General features: G+C 32.5%; 1 protein-coding gene across 2 annotated transcripts; it reads right to left on the bottom strand.

The window, feature by feature from the left end:
- Positions 1–25,973, bottom strand: LOC142324368 (rhomboid-related protein 4-like). Of its 2 annotated transcripts, XM_075365233.1 has the most exons (4): positions 25,612–25,971; positions 19,117–19,444; positions 4,664–4,897; positions 1–386 (listed from the first exon to the last, which is right to left on the bottom strand). In XM_075365233.1, exons 1-4 carry the CDS (start codon positions 25,732–25,734, stop codon positions 259–261), a joined length of 813 nt encoding a protein of 270 aa, XP_075221348.1. In that variant the 5' UTR covers positions 25,735–25,971; the 3' UTR covers positions 1–258. The 2 variants fall into 2 exon arrangements, with proteins under 2 accessions (XP_075221348.1, XP_075221349.1); XM_075365234.1 differs by lacking the exon at positions 1–386 and having other exon boundaries at positions 4,659–4,897; positions 25,612–25,973.

A 25,973-nucleotide genomic window follows, 5' to 3' on the forward strand; every position in this document is an offset into this window, starting at 1 on the left:
TAACAAAAAGGGAAACTTATTTGATTGTAAAAATATTCATTTTATTTATTTACATTTATAGAAAAAATAATTTTTTCTATAACTTATACTGGTAGTACTACAGAAATACAAATAACAATTTTACAATTTAATTCTATATACCATTAATACAGTTACAATTTTTATAAATATAATATTATAATATTAATAACAGCTTAGCTTATATTATTAATGAATACCACTTCCTTGTAAATAAGTCATAAATTATAAACATCTACGTTATCTGAATCCGTAATTATACTGAGAATAAGAGTTTCTTCCAAATGTATTAAATTCAGAATATGAATTACTACTGTATGTGTTACCAACATAATTGTAATAATAAATATCATGTTCCACTGTCCTACCTGTAAAACATAAGTTAAGCAAGTATTAAATAACATAAATTACATTACACAAAGACTTTGACAGTGAAAACAATGGATTTATAAAGATGAATTCAAATCTTGAAACAGAATTTATACTGAAAAATATATTCACAGTTCCTAAAACATATCTATAGGTAATAATGTCTTATATTTTGTCCATGTCTTATGTAAGACATGGACAAAGTTAAAAAAAAAAAATGAACAGAGCATGTACGATACTTATAAATAAGAGCTAACTTTTAAGGAACTTACATAAAAAAATATCAAAAATGATTAGGATATGATTGAGAAACTTGCTGTAGTAATGAATGTTTTTCCAATAACTGATAAAACTCTTTAAAAAATTGTAATTTTATTTTATTTTTCATTTACTTTCATGAAAGTTCATTAATAATATAGTTTTTAAAACATTTTCAAGATGTTGATTTTATACTTTACATAGATTACAGGCTGTTCCTCAGAGATTTTAAAAATGAATTAATTCAAAGTAAGGATTATTATTGCAATTTTGAATGCATGTGGATTACAAATTTTAAGTTAATTAATACATTTTAATTATTTCATCTGAAACAACTTTAACAAGAAACAAAAAAAGACTGAAAAATTGCTTTCTTAACTTTTAATATTAGGTCTTCAACTACAAAGAATATTACAAAAAACATTCATATACATATACATTATTTCTCTTAAGCTTAAAGTGAAAAAAAGTACAAGTATGCTCTTCAGTTTTAGATGAAAAGCAATTTGAATTTTGAAAAAAAAATTACAAACATGTGTTATATTCATTAATTCTCCTCTATCTCAGCTAAGAATGCACATGGCATTTAAACATCATTGCAAAAAAATAAATTTTTGATGAGATATTAAATTGTAAAAATAAAGTGTGCACATTTTTAAATGTAATGAAAGAGATTTCTTATCAATGAAACTAACAATTTCATAATATATTTTGTCATACAAACAGGTCTATTGATAACAGAGTTACAAGCACTTTATGATTGCATGTTTTGGTTGTACAATACAGTTTAACGAATGCCCCCTAATTACTTTCACAATTTGAAGCTTTAGAAGGCAAAATACTGTATTATATAAAAAAAACACAATCAGTCCTGAAATATTTAACATATTTTTCAAACGTAATAAAATAAAAAAAAAATATCAGTCTTTCAGCTTTCATTACATATATTCCACTCAGGTTTGTTCCTGAAAACTAAAGTTCTTTAAATTTAAATCCATTATACTCAAACGTGTAATAAAATTCCTACTTTTAATCTTCTTTAATTTGATTTTTGGCCCTTATGAACTGTGGGATAAGGATTAGCTAATATGTTTTTGATTATAAGCAGGATTTCAGTTAAGAAAATAGATTGAATTCCTTACAACCAGCTCTTCTGCAACATCGGTAACACATTAAGGAGTAGCATTTCGAAAAAGGAAAGCCGAATGAGCACAAATGATATAGAACATGCCAGATAACCTGTTAATTTTACAAAGAATATTGTAAAACAATCATGAAAGTGGATTAGACTCCTAAGACAAAAGGCATCCTCAAATGAACAGGTGTATTAGATTTTACATGAATATTTACATATGTGAGAATTGTTTGGAAGATGAGTGCTGTGTGTGCTCACAATCAAACGTTTGATCAAGTAAACATTTCTAAATACATTTCAAGAGTTGTCTCTATGTAACAAAGAGGAAGTGTGTGTTATTTCATAACAATTTATGAAACTTGGATATACTAATAATAATCTAAAACCAGTCTAAACAGTGGATTGCAGCTGGAAAACTACCTCTAAGAAGTTGAAAACTGTTCCATCAGCAGGTATTGGCAACACTCTTCTGGGATGCTCATGGTAATATCTTCATTGACTTTCTGAAAAGGGGTAAAACAATAACTAGAAAGTATTCTGGCATATTTGCGGGATCACCTATATGAGAAAATAAAGAAAAATAACATTTGACGAAAAAGGAAGTTCTTTTCACCAATATAATGCATCAGCTCACTATTCTGCAACTGTGACAGCAAAATGGTTTTAATTATGCTACAAAACTCTTCTACTTGCCAAACTTAGCACTTTTGAACTATTATCTGTTTCAACATAAGTAGTTTGCTGGAAAGAGATTTACACAAAATGATGAAGTTATTGTTTAAACATCTGTGTATTTTGAAGGCTTGAATAAATTAAATAACAAGGGTGGATCAAAAAACTTGAGCATCATTGGATTAAATTTACTAACTTGAAAGGAGGGTATGTTGACAAATAAAGAGTTTTTTCCAAAAAAAATTATACCTTCTTTATTTCTGCACTGACTTATCAAATAGCTCTCTTGGAAGAACACCTCATAAAAAAACAAACACACCATAAATAATAAAGAAAAAATAAAGACATTTTAAAAGTAAGCAATAATACTACAATGACAAAAACAAATTACATTTATAAATGTAATAATAAATATGAAGTAATGAATTTACATGCAGATTGTAAGGGAGATATATATTGTTTTTATTAGCAGAAGAATTATAAAACTTTTATCATGATAAACTATTGGAATCAACGTTTAAAATCATAAACTTTTTATTTTCCTTAATTTTGCAATTGAAAAAAATTGAGAATTCCTGGAGATACTTTTAATGATGCAGACTTCAATGTAAAATAAAGATGTATCATTAAGGTCAGAATGTTTTTCTTAAAGTTTAACTGCTTCAGTGAAAAAAATTAATTTAGATAAAACACTATTATTATTATAATATATATCTGGTTTCTGGATGTTATATACGAGGGCGAGTAAAAATTATTTATCTACACTTTCGCCATAACATACCTTCAAGGTTGTCATATGGCCTTCTGTGCATGTGTGCTTAGGTCTGGTATGAGTGCAGTCATGTGTCCTGTCAATTTGATCCTGGTTATGTCATTTGCCTTCTAGCTATTACAGTATAAACGTGTCTGCCCCGCTAACAGTTTGCACCAAGGAGGAACAATCGGGATCTGATTTCTCTGGTTGGAGGGTGTGAAATGGGCTGAAATTCATCTCAGACTTTTTTATCGCAATATGGGGACAGTGCTTTATTATGTAAAAGTGTTTTTTTGTGGATTGAGAGATTAAAAATGGCCGAACAAGTTTGATGCATAAAGAGGGAGCAGAATGGCCATCAACCTCCACAAACAGTGAGGTCGGTAAGCTCAAGAGATGGTTCTGGTGAATAGGTGAATTTCCATCAATGAGGCAGCGTCTTCTTTGAACATCAGTCATGGTGCTGCTGCCCATCAAATCATCCACAACAAGCTCGTCTTCCATAAAGTCTATTACCAAAGAAGTTTGTTGTTGCATGACAACACCTGCCTGCACACAGCTTGCCACACCATTCAAACCACCAGGTTGAATTTTGAGATACTGGAAAACCCTCCCTATAGCTCAGACCTTGTTCCCTCTACTTGGGTCACAAAAGGATGCTTTGTGAGGTCATTGATTTTCCACAAACTTAGAAGGGCAGGAAGCAGTGCAAAGGTGGCTTTGCAACCAACCAAAAACCTTCTTCTTGGAAGGAATACACAAGTTTGTGAACTGCTGGACCATGTGCATTAAGGGAGGTGGCTATGTAGATAAAGTATATACATGTTGCACCTCTACCTTTGTGTAAATAAGTACAATAATTATTATTTGCTGGTGTACATAATTATTAATTTGCACTTGTGTATGTGCGTGTATATATAATGCCATCTCCTTGCTGGAAACATATGTCCAGCTTAACTGAAGCTATTGACTAACTCAAAATTACCAGCTGTATAATTTAATATGTAATAATCGACTTTTTAAATGCAGGAAATTATTTAAACTAATAAAGTTTCTACATTAAACAAAAACTAGTACATAAATTAATACACTGTAATTTCTAATATTACTCTGATGAAATAATTACTACATAGTAAGTTCATTTTAAAATCATTAATCAGTATTGAAAAACATCACTAACAAAAAATTCTTTACTGGTCTATTTATCATTTGAAGATAGAATGTAATACTGTTGTTAGATTAAAATAAACAAATTTAGTTCAGTAACAGCCAGTTTGTCAGTTTGCTTTGCAAACTAGTATCTTTTTGTTCTATATCCAACTGTACAGAAAATAAATTTTAGTTTTAATTTTCTGACTTAGTAATTCAAATATTTTGTATTTCTAACCTGCATAACAAACATGCAGTTTTTTTTTTTTGCTATAAATAGAATAGATTTAATATATAATATAACTAACCAGTGATTAATCGAATTAATTCATCAATAATGGTTCCAATAAAAGTACTAGTGTAAATGAAACCCGCAAGAATACCAGCCAGATGACCCATAAATGATGCATTAGGTACAAGAAGATGTATAGCTATTAACTCAACCCATGCAGCATATCTTGAAGGAACCATTATCCCAGCAACATTCACCATTCGTGGTTCACTTTCTTTCATGGTAATGACTTTCAATGCAAATAAGACACCTAAATCAAAAGACTAAAATAATGAAATTAATACTGTGTTGCATTTATTTTTATAATAAAAAAGATCAAAATTGCCTGGAAAGGATTCTACTTGATGGAACATCATGTCAATTAACAGTTCCATGTATGCAAAAACAAGATACTATTATATTATGTAAATTTCAAAGCTTCAAAATTAAAATTAAATATTGTTTAATTTTATATGTATCATAGGAGAAAGTTGCTTTGAATTTTACTAATATTACTACCATCTGAACTTTAAATCCTAGATAACATGAGTGAGGTATACTAATTCAACAAAGGAATAATAACAATTATAGTCTTTTCTAACCATACATATTTTGCCTCTGTATGAATCTAAAATTTTCTGGTACTTTTTAATCATCTCCATTAATTCAACATTTTCTGGAATTAACCTCTCTCGTTATTCCGATCCTCCATAAAAGCAGCGATATTTAAATGAATTATTTCACTTTTCCAATTAATCTCATTTCTCACAAAGAAACATGACTTCCATATTGAAGGAAAATTTTTACACACACAATATTAAATACAGTATTTATATTATTATTCCAGCTTACTACGTAATAACTTCTAAAAAAGTATTGCTTAAAAATAAATTATTTCAATAGATTCTTTATTAAATATTAAAATGTTTTATATTACAGTATTAAAATAATTATTAAAAATAAAAATAAAAGAGAACAGTCTATTGAAATTTCAAGTACTTTGAATGTCCTAGTAAATGCAGTTACTTTTATATGGATTTGAATACTAGATCGTGGATACTGGTGTTTTTAGTGGTTGGGTTTCAATTAACCACACATCTCAGAAATTGTCGACTTGAGATTGTACAAGACTACACTTCACTTACACTCATACATATCATTCTCATTCATCCTTTGAAGTAATACCTGACAGTGATTCCTGGAGGCTAAAAAGGAAAGAAAAAAGTGGCATTTCCTGGTGCAACAAACTATATATACTAGATCATCACTCAATTTTATTATGAAAGACAGAGTTGAAAATTGAAATTGGAGAGATGCATAAAAAAGTACTATATTACTAGATTTATTTTAATAATTTGTGACTAAACCTGAGTTTTGAATGTAAATTTGTCAGCAATACTCTACAGGAAAAGCATACATGCTTTATCTGTAAAGCCAGCAAGAATTAGATTAAAAAGCTGGTCACTAGTGTGCAAACCTTTTTTGGGTTATGAAAACTTCATGCACTTAACTTTGACAATAATTGATATTAAAAACAAAAATAGTTAAAAGGCAAATACATCAACAAATTTCACAGGTTTATTTTAAACCTGAGATCAATCAAAATCCAAGTAAAAAAAAGCGCAAACAAAACAATCTTCTAAATTAATGCATGTAGTGCTGCTGCCTACTCTCAACAAAGGAATATGTTCTTTTCCAAAAGGAAACATTAATGGATTACGATTAACAAAATACCTGGATATAAAAATAATGAACAGAATTAATCCTTCATGTATTAACAAGTACTGATCAGCTAGAAGTTTGAACACAATAACATAATTAAAAAATTTATTATATAAAAAAACATTAAAAATTTATTAAGAAAAGTAAGATTTAAAACTTTCTACAAAAATTCACCATAAATGTGCAAGCTAAAGTGTACTATAGATACATTTTATGGCATATGGCATTTTATTTTTGTTGGCAAATAATGAAAGATATTATTTATGATATTATTAAAGATTATTATTATTATATTATTAAAGATATTATTTTATAGCATTAAGAAATGCTATACCAAAAAATCTGAGTGGAACTCTAAAATAAAAAATCACAAATTTGCCAGAGGGATGATGAATTATTGATGAGATGAATTAATGGGCGACAAATTATTAGGGTACTACTGTAATAGAAAAAAAAAAAAAAATAATTAGTGAGTTACATAACATTTAAATTTAACATTATTTCTGCTGCAAGAATGTTACATACAAGCAGTTGCAGGTGACCTGATAATGTGGTATAAATCACTCTAATGGTAACAAATTACTGATAATAGTGGCATCATGGATAATTTAGTAGTCCAGAATGATAATATTAACTTAGTAATCCAGATTGTCTAAGGAAACATTTTGTTATCAGCAACCAATAAATAAATAAGATTTGTTCAGTAATTTTCAATAAATCATATATTTTACTTTTGATTTAATGCTTATACTGTATTTAACATACATACACTTTTAACAAATATTAGAAAAGAATAAAAATACAAAACATATTTATTGCTTTTCTATATAGTCTTACTTAAGTTCTACCAGATTTTTCTTTTAACAGACATCTTGTGGTTCCTTTCTTTATAAAAAGTTTGAAGATGGGTCACAAGCCAGTTGCGCACATACTCCTCTACTTTGTTGTCTCACTCTGGAATCAATATCCTCACAGTGCCTCCATCAATTACCCAAACAAAAGGAAATTGCAAGGAAATAAATCGTGACTGTATGGGGGATGTTGTAAGGTTTCAAGAAAATTTTGTCCAGTTTATAGCCTTGTTAATGGCCATGGGGCCTGGCTTTACTGTGAAGGAGAAACACATCTCTGATTGGCAGAAGATGTCTTTTATTCCTGAATGTAGCTTTCACTTTGTGCAAGACGTGGATCAGTGATATCTTAAATATGACATGAAAATCTTCAATATTTGAACATATACTGAAAATAGAAAAAAAATATAATTGGATGAGAAGAGCTGAAAATTATTGATGAATATAACCTCTATAAAAAATTAATGATTTTATTAATTATATTATTGAATATTTATGTCTATATTTTTAATTATTTCCTACTTTTATGTTTATAATGGTCATGCTTAGTATTAATTAAATTAAACATAACAAAGGAAATAATTAATTATTAAAATTATTAATGAAATTGTTATTTTCTATTATATTATTAAAAAATCTTATTAATGGTGTAAAGCATTTATTGTTGTGTTTATAATTTGTAATTGTCTTTTTGACTGTTCTGTATGCAAAACATTTCAAGAATGAATTATACTCATCAGGAATAAATTAAATAACAGTCTGCTTGTTGAGCAAACTGTAAATCATTACTGAAACGTATTGGTAACCTATCTCAGTTTTCTTCACTTAGTTCACCCTCTGTAGTGCTTTTAACAAAATTAATGAAATCACCACCTTCAGGTTGGTACATATATTATTATTGTTGGTATAAAATTACACAAATGCAAAAATATAATAAAATAGTAACCTTGAGAAAAAATTACATGCTTTGAACATTTCTTCATAAAAATTACAGAGTACAAAAATATATGTATATCTTTTGATTTGTTGCACCAGCTCTGAATTTAATTTTTTTTAATTCCTTGATTCTTTGGAGAAATAATTTCTCAAGTTTTCTTATTTTTTCTGTACAAACTTACTTGTAATTCATAGAAATATACACTTACTTGATGACTGAATGGACAAAGATAATGTCTTCGAGGCCTCAAACACCCTATTCTCAGAGGTGGAGGTTGTATGGGGAATGGAAAGAGAATTCAAAAAAAGGTTGGACTACGGGAAAATTCACTACAGTTAAGCCAGTGCCACCAACTATTAGACAATAGTCAAATGTCGATCCCAATTTAAACAAGCCATTGACGCTGCAAATGCAAAAGATTACCGAGATTAAGCGCATCGATAAACGGCAATACAATGCTGATGGTACAGAAACACCGGGTTTTTCAAAAACCAAATGTCCTCTGGGACCTCGAGATCTCACTCATGGGGATTTAACACCAACAGAACATAGGCTGCAGAATAGTGATACCTCTGTTCATGAAGTTTTAAAGAGGATGGGAACATGAGGTGCAACGATGGGACTTCCTGTGCCGCCGTTGCCAATAGCTCATGCATCCTCGACTGGATTGCTGAAACTAGCAAATCCAGACTTGTGCTCTATAACACACAGCACAACTCTGCCAAACCCTGAGACTATGACAAATGAAAAGGGTGATTGCGGCTCTGTATGGTTGCAAACTGACCCTTTTTTACTATGGTTACGAAAAATATGAAGGGATGGCCAAAAGGTAAACCACGCCTGTAAAAGAAATGGAGAATATAATACAGTGGAATATTAATGGTTGTGTCTCACTGTGAGTTCGACTACGTATAAATGAGCACAATGCTACATGTGAGTGTCTTCAGGAAACACACTTTAAGCCAGAACATGATTTCAGTCTATGAGGGTACGATGTGACACGTACTGATGTTGAACCTATTTGACGAGCAAGATGTGGTGTTGCCACTCTTGTATTCATATCTGCCTTTTTGATGAATACAGTTAAATTAAATATTGCGTTGCAAACTGTCTCTATATGTTTACTTTCTCTGGTTGAAGTTTCAGTTCATAACGTCTATCTGTCAAGATGGAATCTGGAACATCGATGATCTGCAAAACTTATGGCCAACTCCCTGAACCAATCATTTTAGTAGGGGATTTCTATGTGCATAACACACTTTGGGGTTCACAATGATTAAAAAACAGAGGGCACAACGTCGTTTATATCAAATATCGAGCTAATCCTGTTAAACAAAGGTACAGGAACCTTTTTCAACATATGAAAAGGTGAAACTTCGGCAACAGATTTTTCGTTTTGCAATCTGGTATAGCTATTGTCCTTGAATTGGAATGTTGATAAACAACTTCTCAAACGTGACTACTTTTCAATTATAATTAAAACAAATGTACAGAAAAAGCACCAATTTTGTTGGGCAATGGTGTCTTAAACATACCGATTGGAGTGGCTACACAACCAACGTTGTTTTGCCGCATCATTCTGGAAACATCAATGAAGACAAAGGTAGCAACACTAACAATTTTGACTTCAGTGGAGGAAAACACTCCCAAAACCACCACAATTTCGACAAAACCCACAGTACCATGGTGGAGTATTGAAGTATGTACAGTGATTAGCAAGAAAAAGAAGGCCAATTTATTCATGAAACGTCGAACCCAGGAGAATTTAATATCTTACAAGAAATATGGTGCCTACACAAGATGTATTATATTGTCTGCAAAAAAAGCAGCAACCTGGGAGACATATATGACCTTCATCGACAGCAGGACACTGGCTACACAGCAGGAGGTTAAGTCTATGTTATGTTATGGTCTATGACAGAAGGTTAACGCTATAACTGGCTGATCTGTAAATGCACTTGAACAAGCGAGTGTCATCGTGATCGATACAAAGCCATGGTTGAATTGATGGCCGATGAGTTGAAAACTGTAAGTAGTGATGAAAATCATCACATTGATTTCATTTGTATCGCAAGAGAATAAGTAGTACTAAACTTTGTAGCGGACAACAAAGTTTTTTACAATGTACCGTTTTCATTTATCGAATTCAATTATGTTCTGCAAAACTTCAGTGATATTTCATCTGGATATGATGATATTCCATACGCATTCATCAGAAATCTTAAAGATGATGGTAAAGTGTGGATATTACACTTGCTTAATAAAATGTGGATCTTGGCCGCATATCCACAAATGTGGAAAGAAGCAGTGCTTGCTTTTGAAACAAGGGAAAGATCCCTTTCAACGTCAAGAGTTACAGGCCGATATCTCTAACATCGTATATCGACAAACTCTTAGATAAAATGATAAGTGGAGTTACACTTGTCAACCGGAGTAGACGTGTTTAGTGTGCTCCATTAGAAAGTGTTTTTTGGATTGGGTTTTCCCAGTTTTTGCTTTTCTCAGTGTTTCAGTGTAATCCAGTTACAGCTTAGCTTTAAAATGAGTCATTGTTCATGTAAATTGGTTTAATTCTAACTAATTTATTGTGTTTTTCGTATTTATATGGTTTTGTAGGTTAGTTATAGTTATTCATTGTGGATATTTGTTTTGTTGTTGTGTGTAACCTCAGATCATATAAGTACCCTCCAATTTTGGGACCTAACCCCCCAGGTGCTGTTCTCGAAAATTAACAGTACTGATTAAGAGGCTGTAACTGTCAAATTAGTGGCACACGGAATACAGGTTAATGGCAGCTTAGCTGGCGAATATACGTAATAGGTTGGGTGCTTGGTTTGGGGCACATATTGTCGAGGTTTCTTAACATTAGTAGTTAGTTTTATCGTGCAATTTTGTTAAACTCAGTTTAGCTTTTATGGTCGTCAACCGTTGAGTAATTTCTTGTATTTTCGGGACAGAATGTCGCTAGAAGAGGATTTCAAGCCCAGAAAGAGCCCTTCCAAGTCCTCAGTGAGGGGTGCAGTGTCAGCGTTTCCGCTCAAGGAGGGAGAGGGATTCGTTGTCGAAAAGCATGGTACTACAAGGGTCGTTGAGAAGGAGGTGTCTTCTAGGGCAGCGCACTCCGCAGAAAACCTGACTAGGGGATGCCTAGAGGGGGTCCTGAGGAACTGAGGGATTACAATCTGGATTCAGATGTGTGGAAAACATTTAGGGCGGTTGAAGATGAAGTTAAAAGGTTAACATCTTTCATGAGGATTACTACCTAAGCTAGAAATCAAGGACGCTAAGCTTCAACTTAATGTTAATACGCTTGGGACTCGTATTAAAGATATTGTCATGGGTGCCCAAGTTTAGGTTTACGGGAGCAAGGAGGTTGCCACGCAAACCAGGGGGCTTGAAGACAATGTGCGGAGTGAGGTCGAGGAAGATTTGTTAAAGATTTTACTAGGCAGGATCTGAAAAGCCTTCTAAAGAAATGGAGGAGGAGATTTTAACGAGAACAACCGTAAAGACAGGTCTGCCAGCGTGTGATGGGGCGGACATCGTCACCGTGGTAGATCTTGCCCGCTGTAGGGAGAAAACCATCCCCAATCGTGTTATGACACCTCTGAATGGCATGATTGGTGCGGGGAAGCTCAAGAAAGGCAAAGATTACACCTTGTGGTCGTCGGTTGTCGTGGATGATGAAGGTTGGGGAGGTCAAGGTTACTACAGAGGTGAAAGCCTCCAAACTAGCTACCATCAGGATTAGGGATATCTGTGCTGACGGAGATCATTGAGGAAATAATAGCAGCCAACAAAGCCAAGTGTTCGCCGGTTATTATAGCGAGGAGATCCGCATACGGAAACCTGGAATGTCATAGTAAAACTGGAGGAAGCACAGCAGCACGGAACCTCTGTAGACAGAAGAGAATCAAGATCGGCTGGATCCACTGCAGAGTACAAGAATGGAAAGAGGAGTTGAAATGCTTCAAATGTTGGGTAAGTGGGCATGTGGCTGCCAAGTGCAAAGGCCCAAACCACAAGAGTTTATGTTTCAACTGCAGAATGGATGGGCACTTGGCCAACAATTGCATGAACCTAGTAAGCGTCTGGCTTGTGGAGGAAAAGGGCACAGGACCAGCGGCAAGTTGTGCCCATTTGCTATTGGGAAGGATATGGAAGGAAGGAATTAAATATGAAATTCCTCCAAATTAATGTTAACAAAAGTGTCCCAGCACACAACATGATGCTAAAGGTGGAGGGAGACAAAGAGCTGGATATAGTGCTCTTCAGCGAGCCAAACCCCAGGAAGATTCGCAATGATTGGGTCTCCGATATCCATTGCAACAGCGTGGTAGCTGTTCCTGGTCAGTGAGTCTGTGTCCAGAGCAGAGTTAGTTGCGGATGACATCAGGCGTTTCACTGTGAATGAGGGGATGAGGTAGTCTCTGCGGTGAGCAGGTTCAGTAGCGGTAAGAGCCCGGTGCCTGAGGAGGTACCAGCTGAGGTGATAAAGGTACTTGTAGCCCCCCGACTGGTCGCCGACCTTATGACCGGACTTTTGTTCTCCGAGCGATTCCCAGTGAAATGGAAGAGAGCGAGGCTGGTTTTAATTAAGAAGCCGGGTAAGTCAGTCGGAGCCTGCGGCGTACCATCCGATTTGTCTACTTAATGTAGGAGGAAAACTTTTTGAACGACTACTACTCTCGAGGCTTGAAGAGGAGATCGTGGTCAGCAGCGGCCTTACGGATAGTCAGAACCGCTTCTGTCAGGGCAAGTCGACTATTGATGCGGTCTCCAAGGTAGTTGGTATCATCAAGGAGGCACTGAGCGGCACCCGTAGAATTAGGAAGCTCGCGGGTCTCATATTATTCTATATCAGAAACGCGTTCAACACGTTGCCGAGGGGCCTTATACCAGAAGCCTTGGAGAGGAGACGTCAGTGACTATTTGAGAATTCTTCACGACTATCTCAGTGAGAGGGAGATAGTCTATTATTCGAACGGTAACGTGGTAAGGTGACCGCGGGCAAGCCGCAAGGTTCTGTTCTTGGGCCTTCTTTATGGAACTTGGCCTACGACTCGGTTCTCAGGCTGGAGCTGCCTCAGAGGTCACAAACCATAGCGTACACCGATGACCTAGGCCTATTGGTGATTGCTCGTACGAAGGCGGAACTGATGGCCAAAGCCACCGACACAATCGAAAGAATCATGGACTGGTTCGACGCCAGCGCATTGCAAGTGGCTGTCAATAAGATTGAAAGAGCTGTCTAAAAGCCTTAGATGTCGTACAAAATGCTGGAATACGATATGTGACAAGAGCTTTTTGCACCAGTCCTGTTGATAGCCTTACATATGAATCAGGATTATCTCTTTTATGTTTTGAAAGAGACGTCCTGTTATTGTGCTACATGGTCAATGTGAAATCATCACTGTGCAATGTAAAGGGATTGGCATTTATAAGACATGCTTTCCAAGGAGCTCACATCCAGTGTCAGACCTATACCAGGCCGGCTGGAATTGGAGGTTGAGAATTGATGGATAAGCATGACATTGTACTTTCCAGAGTTATTAAATCAACAGTGTGAATCAGCACCACACAGAAGAACAGTAATGAATAGTAACAGTGTTTGAATCACCACCACACAGTGATACTTCCGTTGACCCTTTGTCGATTGGATTTAGCACCTTTTAACTGACGTGATTCTTGGGAGATAATTCATCATTTTTGAGACATTGTGAGCGAACATGACCAAGAAGTGGTTTTATACATGGATGGCGCATGGGGTTGGCAGTGCCTTCCATTGTGTAGGCATTAGTCATTCATGGTCCATACCGGTTGTTGCATCTGTTTATACTGTGGAGTTGTATGTCATTTGGCAAACTCTGAGGTATTGTGAGTACTATAGTGTAACATTCTCTTTGATTTGCAGTGACTCTATGACTGGTCTTCAGGTGCTAAGCATGAAGGGGCAACAACGCACACTACTGGAATGTTCTGGGAGATTTCGGGTTTGCTGGAAAGAAGGCTGTGGATGAGGCAGCTTGAGTGGCTGCTGACACACCTGAGCCTGAGGAAATTCTTGACAGACTTGGCGATGTTAAGTGTCACATGTCTGCTTGTGTCAGATGTGAATGGCATAGAGTTTGGAGAGGGTTAACAATGAAACTCAATGCTGTGAAGGACTCCCCTCACAAATGGGTGAGTCCTATGATCATGTGGAGAGAAAAGTTATTATAATAAGGCCACGAGTAGGACATACGAACCTAACATTGAGTTATATGTTCACTGGCGACACTCAATCAGTTTGTTAGGAGTGTAGGAACCACTGACGGTCAAACACTTACTGGAAGGCTGCATTATGTATGGAAGTCTGTGTCGTTTATAATAGTTTTAAGTATAAAATGTTGTTTTATAATTTATAATAGAAGGGGAAATAAAGAAAATTTTGTGAAATGAAGAATGCGCTGCTGGAGCCTGCTGTCTTTTCTTTATCCAACAGGTCTCTCTACAATATTTAAATTCAATTTTAGTAGGCAACCCTTCCAGATATAAATTTCTATTCTGGAGAGGAATTTATTTAGTTATTTATTTATTGTTTTCTCTCTTTTGTACTGGATGGCACCTTTTACATCTCATGCAGTGGTGGAGCTTTTATCGAGGACTAAGTGTTTTTCTTAAAACATGTATCGGTAAATTTTTAATATTTGACATGCACATGACAGTGTTTGTACGTGTACGATCTTGTAATTTTATATCTCCCCCTTGTGCTGTTCTTTCAAGCTGATAGGAGCTCTTTATACTGTTATTGGTGGTGTATTATCCTTTTAGTTATAGTTATATTTTAAGAATTGACAAGACAAGGGCTAACGACCTTAGTAGTCGATGCCTGATAATTAAAAAAAAAAAATTACCCATATGGTAAATATTCAACAATACAATACAGTTTTTATAACTGAATATAAATACAAAGACATTTTTAAATAAGGTTTTTGTAACAGATTCCATATTTGATGTATAAAGTATAATAATTACCTTTAACATGATGTGAACTTCATTCCACTGTAACATTAATCAATCCAAACTCAATGAATGGTACTCTGATAAAAAAGAAAGTTTATATATATGTGTAGTTAATTATGTTACTTTACTGTGAGAAATCATTAAACAAATCATAATTTTCAGTTAAGTAGCTTGCTTCAGAGAGTATCTTATCTCTAAATTATAGCTATAGGAAAAGAATTAAATCACTTAACAAAATTGTTGAAGTCTGCCAAATTATCTGGGAAAAATTGAAACAAAGTTATTTGCCAATACCTTTAAAGCAGCTTGTACTAATTTCAGAGCAATTCCACATGAATGAGCCACTTTTCTGAATTTCAGATGCTATAGATGGCAAACATATTTATATCATGAAACCAAGTAATAATGGATAACTTTATTATTATAAAAATACTATTTTTCCCGTATCCAATTATCTATTTGCGATGCTGATTAATATTTTGTACTTGTTGACTTAAGTGTATGCAGTAAAAATCCTGATTCGTCCATATTTAAAAAAAACCACTTAGAAGAGATCAGCAAATGATATTAATAACCTTGTTCACATCCAGCAGATGACATATGTTTTTGTAGTTGATGAAGTTTTTTGTCATTCACATAATATTAAGACTATATTCTAGTAAATAAATATCTTTGCAGAAATGAGTCTGTAATTACAAGCATTAAAGCAAGAATAAGTGAAGAATTTTCCAAAGTCCATTAAATGTTTTGGTTGATCTTGTATGCAATATAGCCTTATTAAACCCTGTAGTGTTATACTGCATAATTTTGTATGAAAAAATAATGGTTACTGACTAGGTAACATATTTTTTAATCATAAAGTTTAGATGATATTGAATTAGAAGTATCAAATAATATTAAAAATCTCCTGGGTTAAGTTTGCACAATATTTTATATCAGGGTGGGTGAACTAATATAAATAAAAATATAATCAAAATATAAAATAAATTATACATATAAACACCCTAAAGAATGTGAGTTTTTTGCTATTTTTAAATGTGTTTATAAATTTAGTGTGCTCTTCATTTTCAAATTTCTAGATAAATATATATTTATGTGCACGTAAAATTAGTAAATTTATTTATTTCTAAAACAATCTAGAAAATTTATAAATATAAAAAATTTTTTAAGTAGCATTAAATGAATTAAAAAAAAAAAACTTAGATTTTGTAAGACTTAAATACTGTGAAAAAAGTGTACAACATAATTACAAAACTAAAAAATACAGTTTAAAATTGAAATAGGTTAATTTTATAAGAAAATGTAATGAAAAATAATTTGATATATTACTTACCAATCTCTTGTCATTTTGCAAAATATTCAAACCCATCACACATTTCCTTGCACATTTTCAAACAAACATCCTATTTTTACTTCTTTGTACAAATAAAAGGAAATACTGTCATCGCGAAAGATTTCGGTTTTCAGATTTCAGTGGAAATATCCTGTTTGACCATCACTGAAACTATTTTGACTAGTTTCGGTGTTACATTTGTACGTACGTATGTACAAAAAAAAAAATTCAGAATTTATTGGCGAAATAAAATTTTATGTACTTTTAAAAATGCATGTATGTAATTTAATAGTCATTATTACATATATGTATATGTAACAGATTTGGTGAAACATCCGATCAATTAATATTAATGAAAATTATAATTTATAATCATATTATTTTTGGATTTTCTAGTTTAATTTTATTTAATTATTCTGGAATTTCTGTTTAATTTTATCTACAATAAAGTTAACTACAGAGTGACTGAGAAATAGACCCTCTCAAGAACAAAATATACACTGAGACATGCATGTCTGATCTTTAATAAATTGCAAAAAATTTTATCTTTTAGTTCATTACTCCTCTGATATTGTTGGACAGTACTCTCCCTAAGTCGGAGTTGATCATCATTTCGTTCATTTGTTTTTTGTTGCAAATCATTCAATTGCTCTTTGGTTTGATATAATTCTTCTAATCTTAATTTGTGTACACGTTCTCCAGTTTTCAAATTTTCTCTCTTTATATACATCATTCTCTCTTAATCTTTTTATTCTTTCTCCTTGGTCTTAATGTTTTCTTCCTCTTTATATTTATCATCTTCTCTTCATCTTTTTATTCTTCTTCAGTTTTTAACATTTTCTTCCTCTTTATGTCTATCATATTCTTTTAATTTTTTTATTCCTCCCTTGTTCTTAACATTTCTTCCTCTTCAAATTCATCTTCTAGTCGTTTTTTTTAATATATATTTCTTCATGTTATCTTCCTTTTTCCTGTATGATTGTTTCTTTTCATTTTTTATTATTCACCAAATAATCCAATAATAAAGAATGAATATTTTACATCATAAGGTCGACATTAACATTTATAAGCAGTATACAGGAGTTAGTTAAATGGAATGGTTTAATTATTATTAACTTTTATTTATACGACCCACCAGAAATCTGAAACTTTTGTTAATCAGCAACTCCAAAGATACGAATAATGATCTAATAATACAAGTAATAAAATGACTTTTACTCTATCCTAATATTTCATGTAAGGTTGTTGAATTAATAATTGTATAAATATTTGATGTTAATAAAAACTAATATTTCAGAGATTGTGTAACTGTCACTTTATTACAGAATTTTTTTTTCCTCTGGGACCACTGTTAGGTAGTGCTTCAGAGGATGAAATGAATGACAAGTAAAGTGTGAAAATGCCATGCTTGACTGGGATTCAAACCTGGGACCTATTTTATTACAGAATTGGAGGATTGAATCTAACTTTTAAATGAAATAAGTTTAAATGAAGTGCAACAAAAAATGTGTGTATGTAATTTAATAGACGTACAAGGAAGTCATGGGTGTCCACTAAGATTTTTTCAATTTATTTGAATATCTTTCAGACATCATGTCCTACAGAATTGGGCAAATCTGAATAGAGTTAAAACATTTTTCTACATCAAAAATATATCTTACTGTAATTTACCATAGATAAAGTACCTACTTAATGTGTAATAATGCTATTGTCCACTAGTGTCTTAGCGACTAGAAGGAAACTGGCAGATTCGGGAAAAAGACAGAAATCTCTGTTAATGATATATTTATGTATGACAGGCTGTGTATACAGCTTCCTTTGTAAGCTATTAACTCTATACTATCTACGACCACTAGATGACCTGTTGCTAGTGCCAAAGTTTACCATGGACATTTAGGCTGTGTGCTGAAAGAAACTTATACTGTGGAACCATCAGAGGAACTTCTTAACAATGAAAAACAATCACTGAAACTACACGTTTAATAAAAAGTAAGAAGTAAACTCAACACAGAAAAAATATATACATGGATTGAATGAGAAGTACTTTCTTTTCCCAAACCTAAAGAAATGGCTCACTGGATGAAGATTCACTTCAAATGATGAGATGATGAGGTGCTGAGACAACTTTGCTTTACTGAGATGAAGATTTGCTTCAAATGCTGAGACAACCACTGATTTTGCAGAGTTGGACAAATTGCATTACACAGAGTATTGAAAAGTTGTTGGTATAAATGTATTGAAATGAAAGGCGATTGATTACAGTGAAAAATAAAAAAAAACATTTCTGAAAACTCTTGTGTTTCTTTGTCAGGTCGATACCGACTCTCATAAATATAAAGATAGATTATTATTTTAATTTATTTATTTTTTCCTTTAGTGGCGCCATCTAACAACTAACTAACTAAAATGACAACTGACTAACTACAGATCGGCTGCAGGCATCTTCTTGAATAGTAATATTTATGCTACTATAAGCCTTTCCACTACCAAAACCTGATTTTTAAATTTATTTTAGGCATTTTGATGTCAATTCCAATCATAATTCATGTAGTGCTGCAACGTCAATGTTAGTTAATATATCTAATGTAGTTAAGAGGTTTTAAAATTTTAACAAGAAAAAATATAACAAAAGTTTATCTCACCTGAGAACCCAATAGCGCAAGATTTCATATAAGAATAATCAACCATAAACCTAGCACAACCAACCGCTAATCCAACATAAATTCCACTAGTCATTAAAGTTATTATCACAAGAAGAATAAGAAAATTCATACTATGATATCGACGCTCAAGTGAAGAACCTTTTAAAAGAAATGATATCATATTGTAATAAAGATGCATATCATCACCATGTTCAAAAGCTGATATCACAAGACGTCTATAATCTCTAGCATTCAAAACCTTATCAGCACTAATACAAACATCCCATTTATCCCATGGTACCTGAATAATTCCCATATATAACAATGCCTGTGAACACAAAAAAACAAACAAGAAAAACAATAATTAATTGAGTACAATAAAAATATATGTATTAAAACATTGTATTAATTTCCACTGCTTATTTTATTATGATTTTTAATAAAGTACTATATGCAATTAATATATTATTTTTTATACATTATGCAAAATTATATACTTATTGTAAAATCTTTATTATGTATGATCATTATTAATAAACACAGTAGTAACAACAGGTAAGTAATCAGGAGGAAAATCAATATAATATAGTGTTGGTCCACATATTTTTGATGAAAATTGTTTTTTCTTATTTTCAACCTAGCATTAAATAAAGCAGCTGTTAATATGTCTAATACATTGCTACCATATAAAGAAAAGTCTTAATTATAGAATTTGGTAGTTCAACTAAGATTTTGATAATAGTTTTGAGTCATCATGTTTACATATAGTAAGGTCTGTGATTTTATCAGTAAAGGAATATTCTATTGGAATGTTATTTCTATAATGTGAATGATAAAAAAAAAATTTGGAATTAAACTGCTAAATCTACATGCTGAAAACAGGACATATGCATGTTCTTCCATCCATATTACTGATAGGATAATTTACTAGCACAATAAAATTCTAATAAAGATAAACTCATAATAATAAATCTAAAAAAAAAAACAAATCAGACATTACATTACTTGATGTAATACAACTTCAAAATTAAGAAAGTTAATGGGCATAGTAAATATGTCACCTCGAGTATCGAGGTGAATGTAGGTAATTCAAAATATTACCAAAAACACTGATTATTATTGATTACATTAGATAAACTTAAAACTCCATGACATCCCATGTTACAACAATGGCAAAATTTAACTGGCAGTAAAAATATTCTATAAATAAAGTAGTACCAAAAATTAAAATTAAAACAAAATAAATATCTAATAAGTTTGATTTTAAAGTATTGCACAAAAAATATAATCTGTAACATCACAGCAAATTAGAAATAAATTCAAAATTATTTAAAATCATTAAAACAATTCAGTAATACAACCATCAACTGATTAAAATTAATTTCTAATAAAACATATTAATATACTTTCGAAGTTATCTTTTCCCTGGAGGATAGAATATTTTTTTGTAATTTATTATATGTTTACCATTTAAATGTTTGAAGTTTACGAATGAGATATATAGACATCTTTGAATCTAGTATTATATATATATAGGAAAAATACTAATATACAATTTCATATTTTTCTTAAAAATATATAATCAATTTATATGAGAAGTTAAAAAATACCCTGACATTTCCCCTCACATAACATAATTACGCCATATGAAATCAAAGAAAAGAAATAAGCACAATAAACTGTCTTTCTAATCACAAAATCAGCAAGGTTGAAAAAATGGGTTTTATTAAGGTGTAACAATTTTTCAAAAAAGAAAAAAAAAAGAGTTCAATTTAAATTACTCTCTGCAGAGAGGTCACAAAGTCAATTTCCATACAAAAAATAACATGAATTGCTTGTCATTAGTGTAATATTTTTACACTTAAAACTTAATTTAAACTACACCCATGTGCTCCTCCATTGTTTGCATATTGTTTTATCAGCTGCCAAGTGCGTTTGACATTCTCTTCCACAGTAATCAAAATATAAAAACAATCTCTGACATCAGTTTTTCTGCTCATCAACAATCCTTAGTTGTAAGTGAGGATTTTTTTTATGTCCTAAAGAGTTGTTAAACCTTAAGATCTAGGTAACCATTGAATCTTAGAGCCTCTACCAATCTACCGCCCTTCAAAATGTTCACTTAAAAAGTACATTATTAACTAAGGAAGTTAATTGTAAATGGAAGTAAATTCTGTACAAACTGATTGAAACTGGAAAAAAAAATAATTTTCAAGCATGTTAAGGTATGAAATGTGGTTAACATTTCCTTCAAAAAAGGAATGGTACTACCAGATATGTTACATTACATGATTACACTACCCACATCATTACATGTGATGACTGGTCTATGATGTCCTAATTAAAGTAGTAATTTTCTTTGGATCAAAATACATATTTCAAGATTTATTATTCAAATAAATGGCACACTTAGAGAAGAAAACAAGTTTCCATGATTGAACATTGGGAAACATCCTAGAAGAGCTTTCAACAATTTTATCTTAAAGCCATGTCCCAATCAGAAAGCTCATCAAACAACCAGGCTTTAAGTGTTTAAACTCAAAATATTTTTTTCAAAGTTTACTGAATGGAGAATACTTAGTTTCAAAGACCTTTTCATCGTCAACATAAGAGAAGACCATAAAAAGGATTCCTTAACATAGTTATTCAATTGACTGGAAAGACGTCCAAATATCTCGAAGGGCTATTTCAAATCAAGGACTGGCCTGGTGGGAAAGACTTTTTTACCCACTTATGGGATGTTAAAATTGATGAAGCTTACTTGTCAAAATGGTTAACTAATCTTTTATGTTTTCATCATTTTAATTTGGTTTATACATACGTGCACCTAAAAACAAGCATTAGATCTTAATACAACTGAATATTTACTAGTATTTGCCATTTTAACTTAACACTGAACATATAATTACATTGAACACTTGATGATAACATGAACTTCTAATAAACCTAACACTTTATTGAGTAAATGAAAATTGCTGATTAACCTTTACCAACCACATGATGGTAGACAATGTTCTAACCTGCATATTATCTCATGGAAAGAGGCATTGTAGCCACTCATGTGGACCCAAAAATTTTAAATTTTTACAAAGTTAAAGACTTTAAGTCTTAAGATTAAAAAAATAATTAATACTGCAATGATATTCATGAATATTTCTCATCTTTTGACAAAATTAATAGCACCATCAACATAAAAAATTAAATTGCATTTATCACTTCCAGGCAAGTCATTTAATGTAAATAAAAATCCAATAATATATCTTTTCAGAAACCCAACTAATCCATTGCCAATAAGAAAAATAGCCTAATTTGCCTCTTACAGCAACAGTTCTTTATCTTCTATTATTCAAATAAGATTAAAAACACTTGAACTTCAGCCTTAATACACCACAGCATTTAAGTCTTTCAATTAGCAGTCCATGAACAACACAAAAACATTAGATGAATAAAAAAATACCACACATTCTCAGATCTATCAGCAACTAACAGTTCATTAATTTACTAAGAAATCACTAATTCTATCTTAAGAACCTTTATAAAACCATACTGGAAGCTAGAAATCATTCCACATTCTTCAAAATAATAGTTGGAGTACAAAATATCTTAAAAAATACTGTGAGTAAACTATGGGTCTTAATGATTATAATGCATCAAGAACTAACTTTGAAAGTAGATTTTATTACCAATCTTTCAAGGAAAATACATACTAAAATTGTTGACAACATATGTGTGAGAGCTTAATTGATCAATAAATTAACAAAATTTTTCTAAGATTGGTTACTTTGCCGATGATATCAAAAATGCTGATAAATCAAATTATTAAGATAGATACTGGAGAACTTCCTTCAAATTCTTTGGTTACTAACTTACTAAAAATCAGTCACTATACATTTTAATTTGATTAATAACTTAAAAAATTACAAAAATGATAAAAAAATTAGTAAAATGGTTAAAAAAATTAAACAGTTAAGTATAGAAAAATTTTTGGGGCTAAAAATACAGAAATAAAAATGCATTTGTAACCAGTTCAATATAGGTATTCAATTTGGAAGTATTATGCTGAATTTATCAATAAACACAATGATTCCCAAAAATGGGTACTACTACCTCAATGCCAATTGTAACCCCTATATTAAGTATAAAGGCTGTGTAATCAGTCGAATTTGAGTTCATAAGTAACTAGGTGTTTTGTTTGATGAGAAGTTGCTGTTTAGCAACCACATTAGGCAAGTAGCAGCAGATGCCATCTCTGTGATACACAAGATAGGATTGCTTATCAAATGGCATGTAGCCATTTGTACATGGTGTACCGAGGTGTCTTCGAAAGTATGACCTCTTACATGGCGTCCGTTTGGGCGCATAGGTTGGAAAGGAATCTAACACTTATTAAAAATTTAAGGAGTGCCCAGCGCAGAGCCTTAATTGTATGCAATGGTGTTTTTAAAACAATCTCCTACGAGGCTACCACTGTATTGGGAAAGGCTCTCCCAATCAATTTAGTGGTGAAAGTTCAGGCAGCCATGTAAAAATTGCGAAGAGGCAGGAAGGCCGAAGTATTTGGGATGTGGTTTCGAGCCGGGCCTGTACCGGAGCGGAATGGTAATCTCAATGCACCGGTTCTAAATTTTGAACAGTTGCCCATCTCCTGCCTGCGCAGGAGGCTTTATAGCCTCGCAATGGAAACATGGCAGCAAGAATGGCACACTATGACTAAGGGAAGGTCCTTGTACAGGACCTGTATACAGGATCTAGGGGGGATCTCTAGGGGACCTCTCCTTCGTTTTTAAGGGCAACGGGAGCCTGAGTACTTTCCAACCATGTAAATTTAAAGCAATATTTGTTTCGGTTCCACCTGGCAGCTGATGAGCTGTGCATCTGCAGGGAGGTCCAATGGAATGAAAACCTGATGTTCGATTGCCCAGCTCTGGGGGGGGGGGGCAGAACTCAGGCCACCCTGGAACTTAGTGGTCAAGGGGAAAATAGGCCATTCAGAAGTGGTGAGAGCCACATTGTCGGACCGTGTGGGAGTTCCTTGATTCGGTTGCTTTGTTCAACCAACATCAGTAGTTTACCCAAGGGAAAAGACTCCTACTGTGCTGCTGTAAGAAGCTAACCAAGAGATATGGCTGGCTATCAGCCAGATTGAGGCTCCAAGCACTTTAGTGGTGGACAAGTACTTGCTGGCATTCAGCGGCCTAGGCATGGCAGCAAATTGCTGCCTTTGACAAGATAAATTAATTATTGATAGTCATATATATTTTAGTAGTTGATGGGGTGCGCCTACCCATTTTAGTGATATAATACAAGTGGGCAGTGGGACACGCAAGCGAGTGGTGTATGGTACGGCACCCCGCTTATTCTGCTCACGCTTTTAGGTTAGCTCTAGGAGCTAGTTAGGACACTGGTTGCTAAACTGTTTTGAGACTCAGAAGCCGTTTGTGGCACAGACATTCGGTCTTATGCTTTAGGGTGACCAAATGGGGTGGTGGCAGGAGAAATGCCAAAGAAACAAACTACTACCTCATTGAGGCTAATAAAATATTACAGTTATTGGGCAACAGGGTAGCTATATTTACAAAGAATTGCTTGAAATTAAAATATTTTTACCTTAAATATGTTAAATTTAAATGGTGTATATAGAAACAAATAATTGTGTAAAGAATCAGTAAATTTAATAATTATAGGAGAATGACTATGCTATTTTCAGGAGTTACTTTTATCTTTGTGTCAGGTTTGCTTATGAAGTTCTTGTCATGCAACGTAAAGATAGATATAGTAATTTTGTTTGAATATATTTGCAAATGTTTTAATATTAATTTTTCTTTGAAATTAAAATAAAAGTATTTGCTTCTATCTTTATGGGGAGAGTTGCTGATGAAATACTTGTTCTAAATAAGGTCATCAATTAAAAAATTTTAGGCCATTACTGATTCAGCAGAATACATTTTTTGAGATCAATCAAGCTTAAATCACGCAAGTTCTGTTAACAACATATATGTAATACTCTTGTGACAATATGGTGCAATCATTAAAGACAATCCCTGCAGAGTTTAAAATGTAAAAACAGGTTTACCACATACATGGTACCTAAAAACTGTAAAATATTGATTCTCATCAATCTGAATTAAAAATGGGATAATCAATCTTTGAAAATTAGTGCAGTACTTATTCAAAAGTAAAACATTTTATTCAAGAACAAAATAAATCTATCAGGACAACCTAGCAAGAGGAAAAATTACAAGGTAGATTTTTATTGAAGCATTTTTAAAAAAAGTATACTGGTTAACTACTTTATGTTTAAATAAGCAAAATGGTAATATAATACAGGCAAATTAAAATATCCTGCTAAATAAAATAAATACATGTAATATATTATGGTTTTACTAAATAATTAAACGACTAAAAGGATAAGGCAGATCAAACTGCAATTCGTGTTGCAACTGTAATGCTGCTCTACCCATTTTACAAAATGCGTACAAAAGAATTATGACTTACCTGACCCAAGATAGATAATAATGTAACAGGCGGGACTTTTCCAAATCCAAAATTAAACATTTCAGAAAATAATAACAAAACCCCCAATTCTAACCTCGGATCTCTTCTATTAGTACGTCTCATTTTGCTATTAAACAAACTGAATACAGCAACAACTTTCTGTTAAAAACTAGACGGCTAAACTGAATCCAGCAACTTGGTGTTAAAAACTAGACGGCTAAATCGAACAATCGTTACAGACAAAAAATACATTGAATTACAAAGTAATAACAAAAATTTCATCATTCAAAGTACATCACCAACACGACTATAACCTTGTTTGAACAGCGATATTATACAAAAATCATGTGTTCAGCATTGCG

This window comes from Lycorma delicatula, chromosome 1, assembly GCF_047948215.1.
Source record: "Lycorma delicatula isolate Av1 chromosome 1, ASM4794821v1, whole genome shotgun sequence".
Taxonomy (NCBI): domain Eukaryota; kingdom Metazoa; phylum Arthropoda; class Insecta; order Hemiptera; family Fulgoridae; genus Lycorma; species Lycorma delicatula.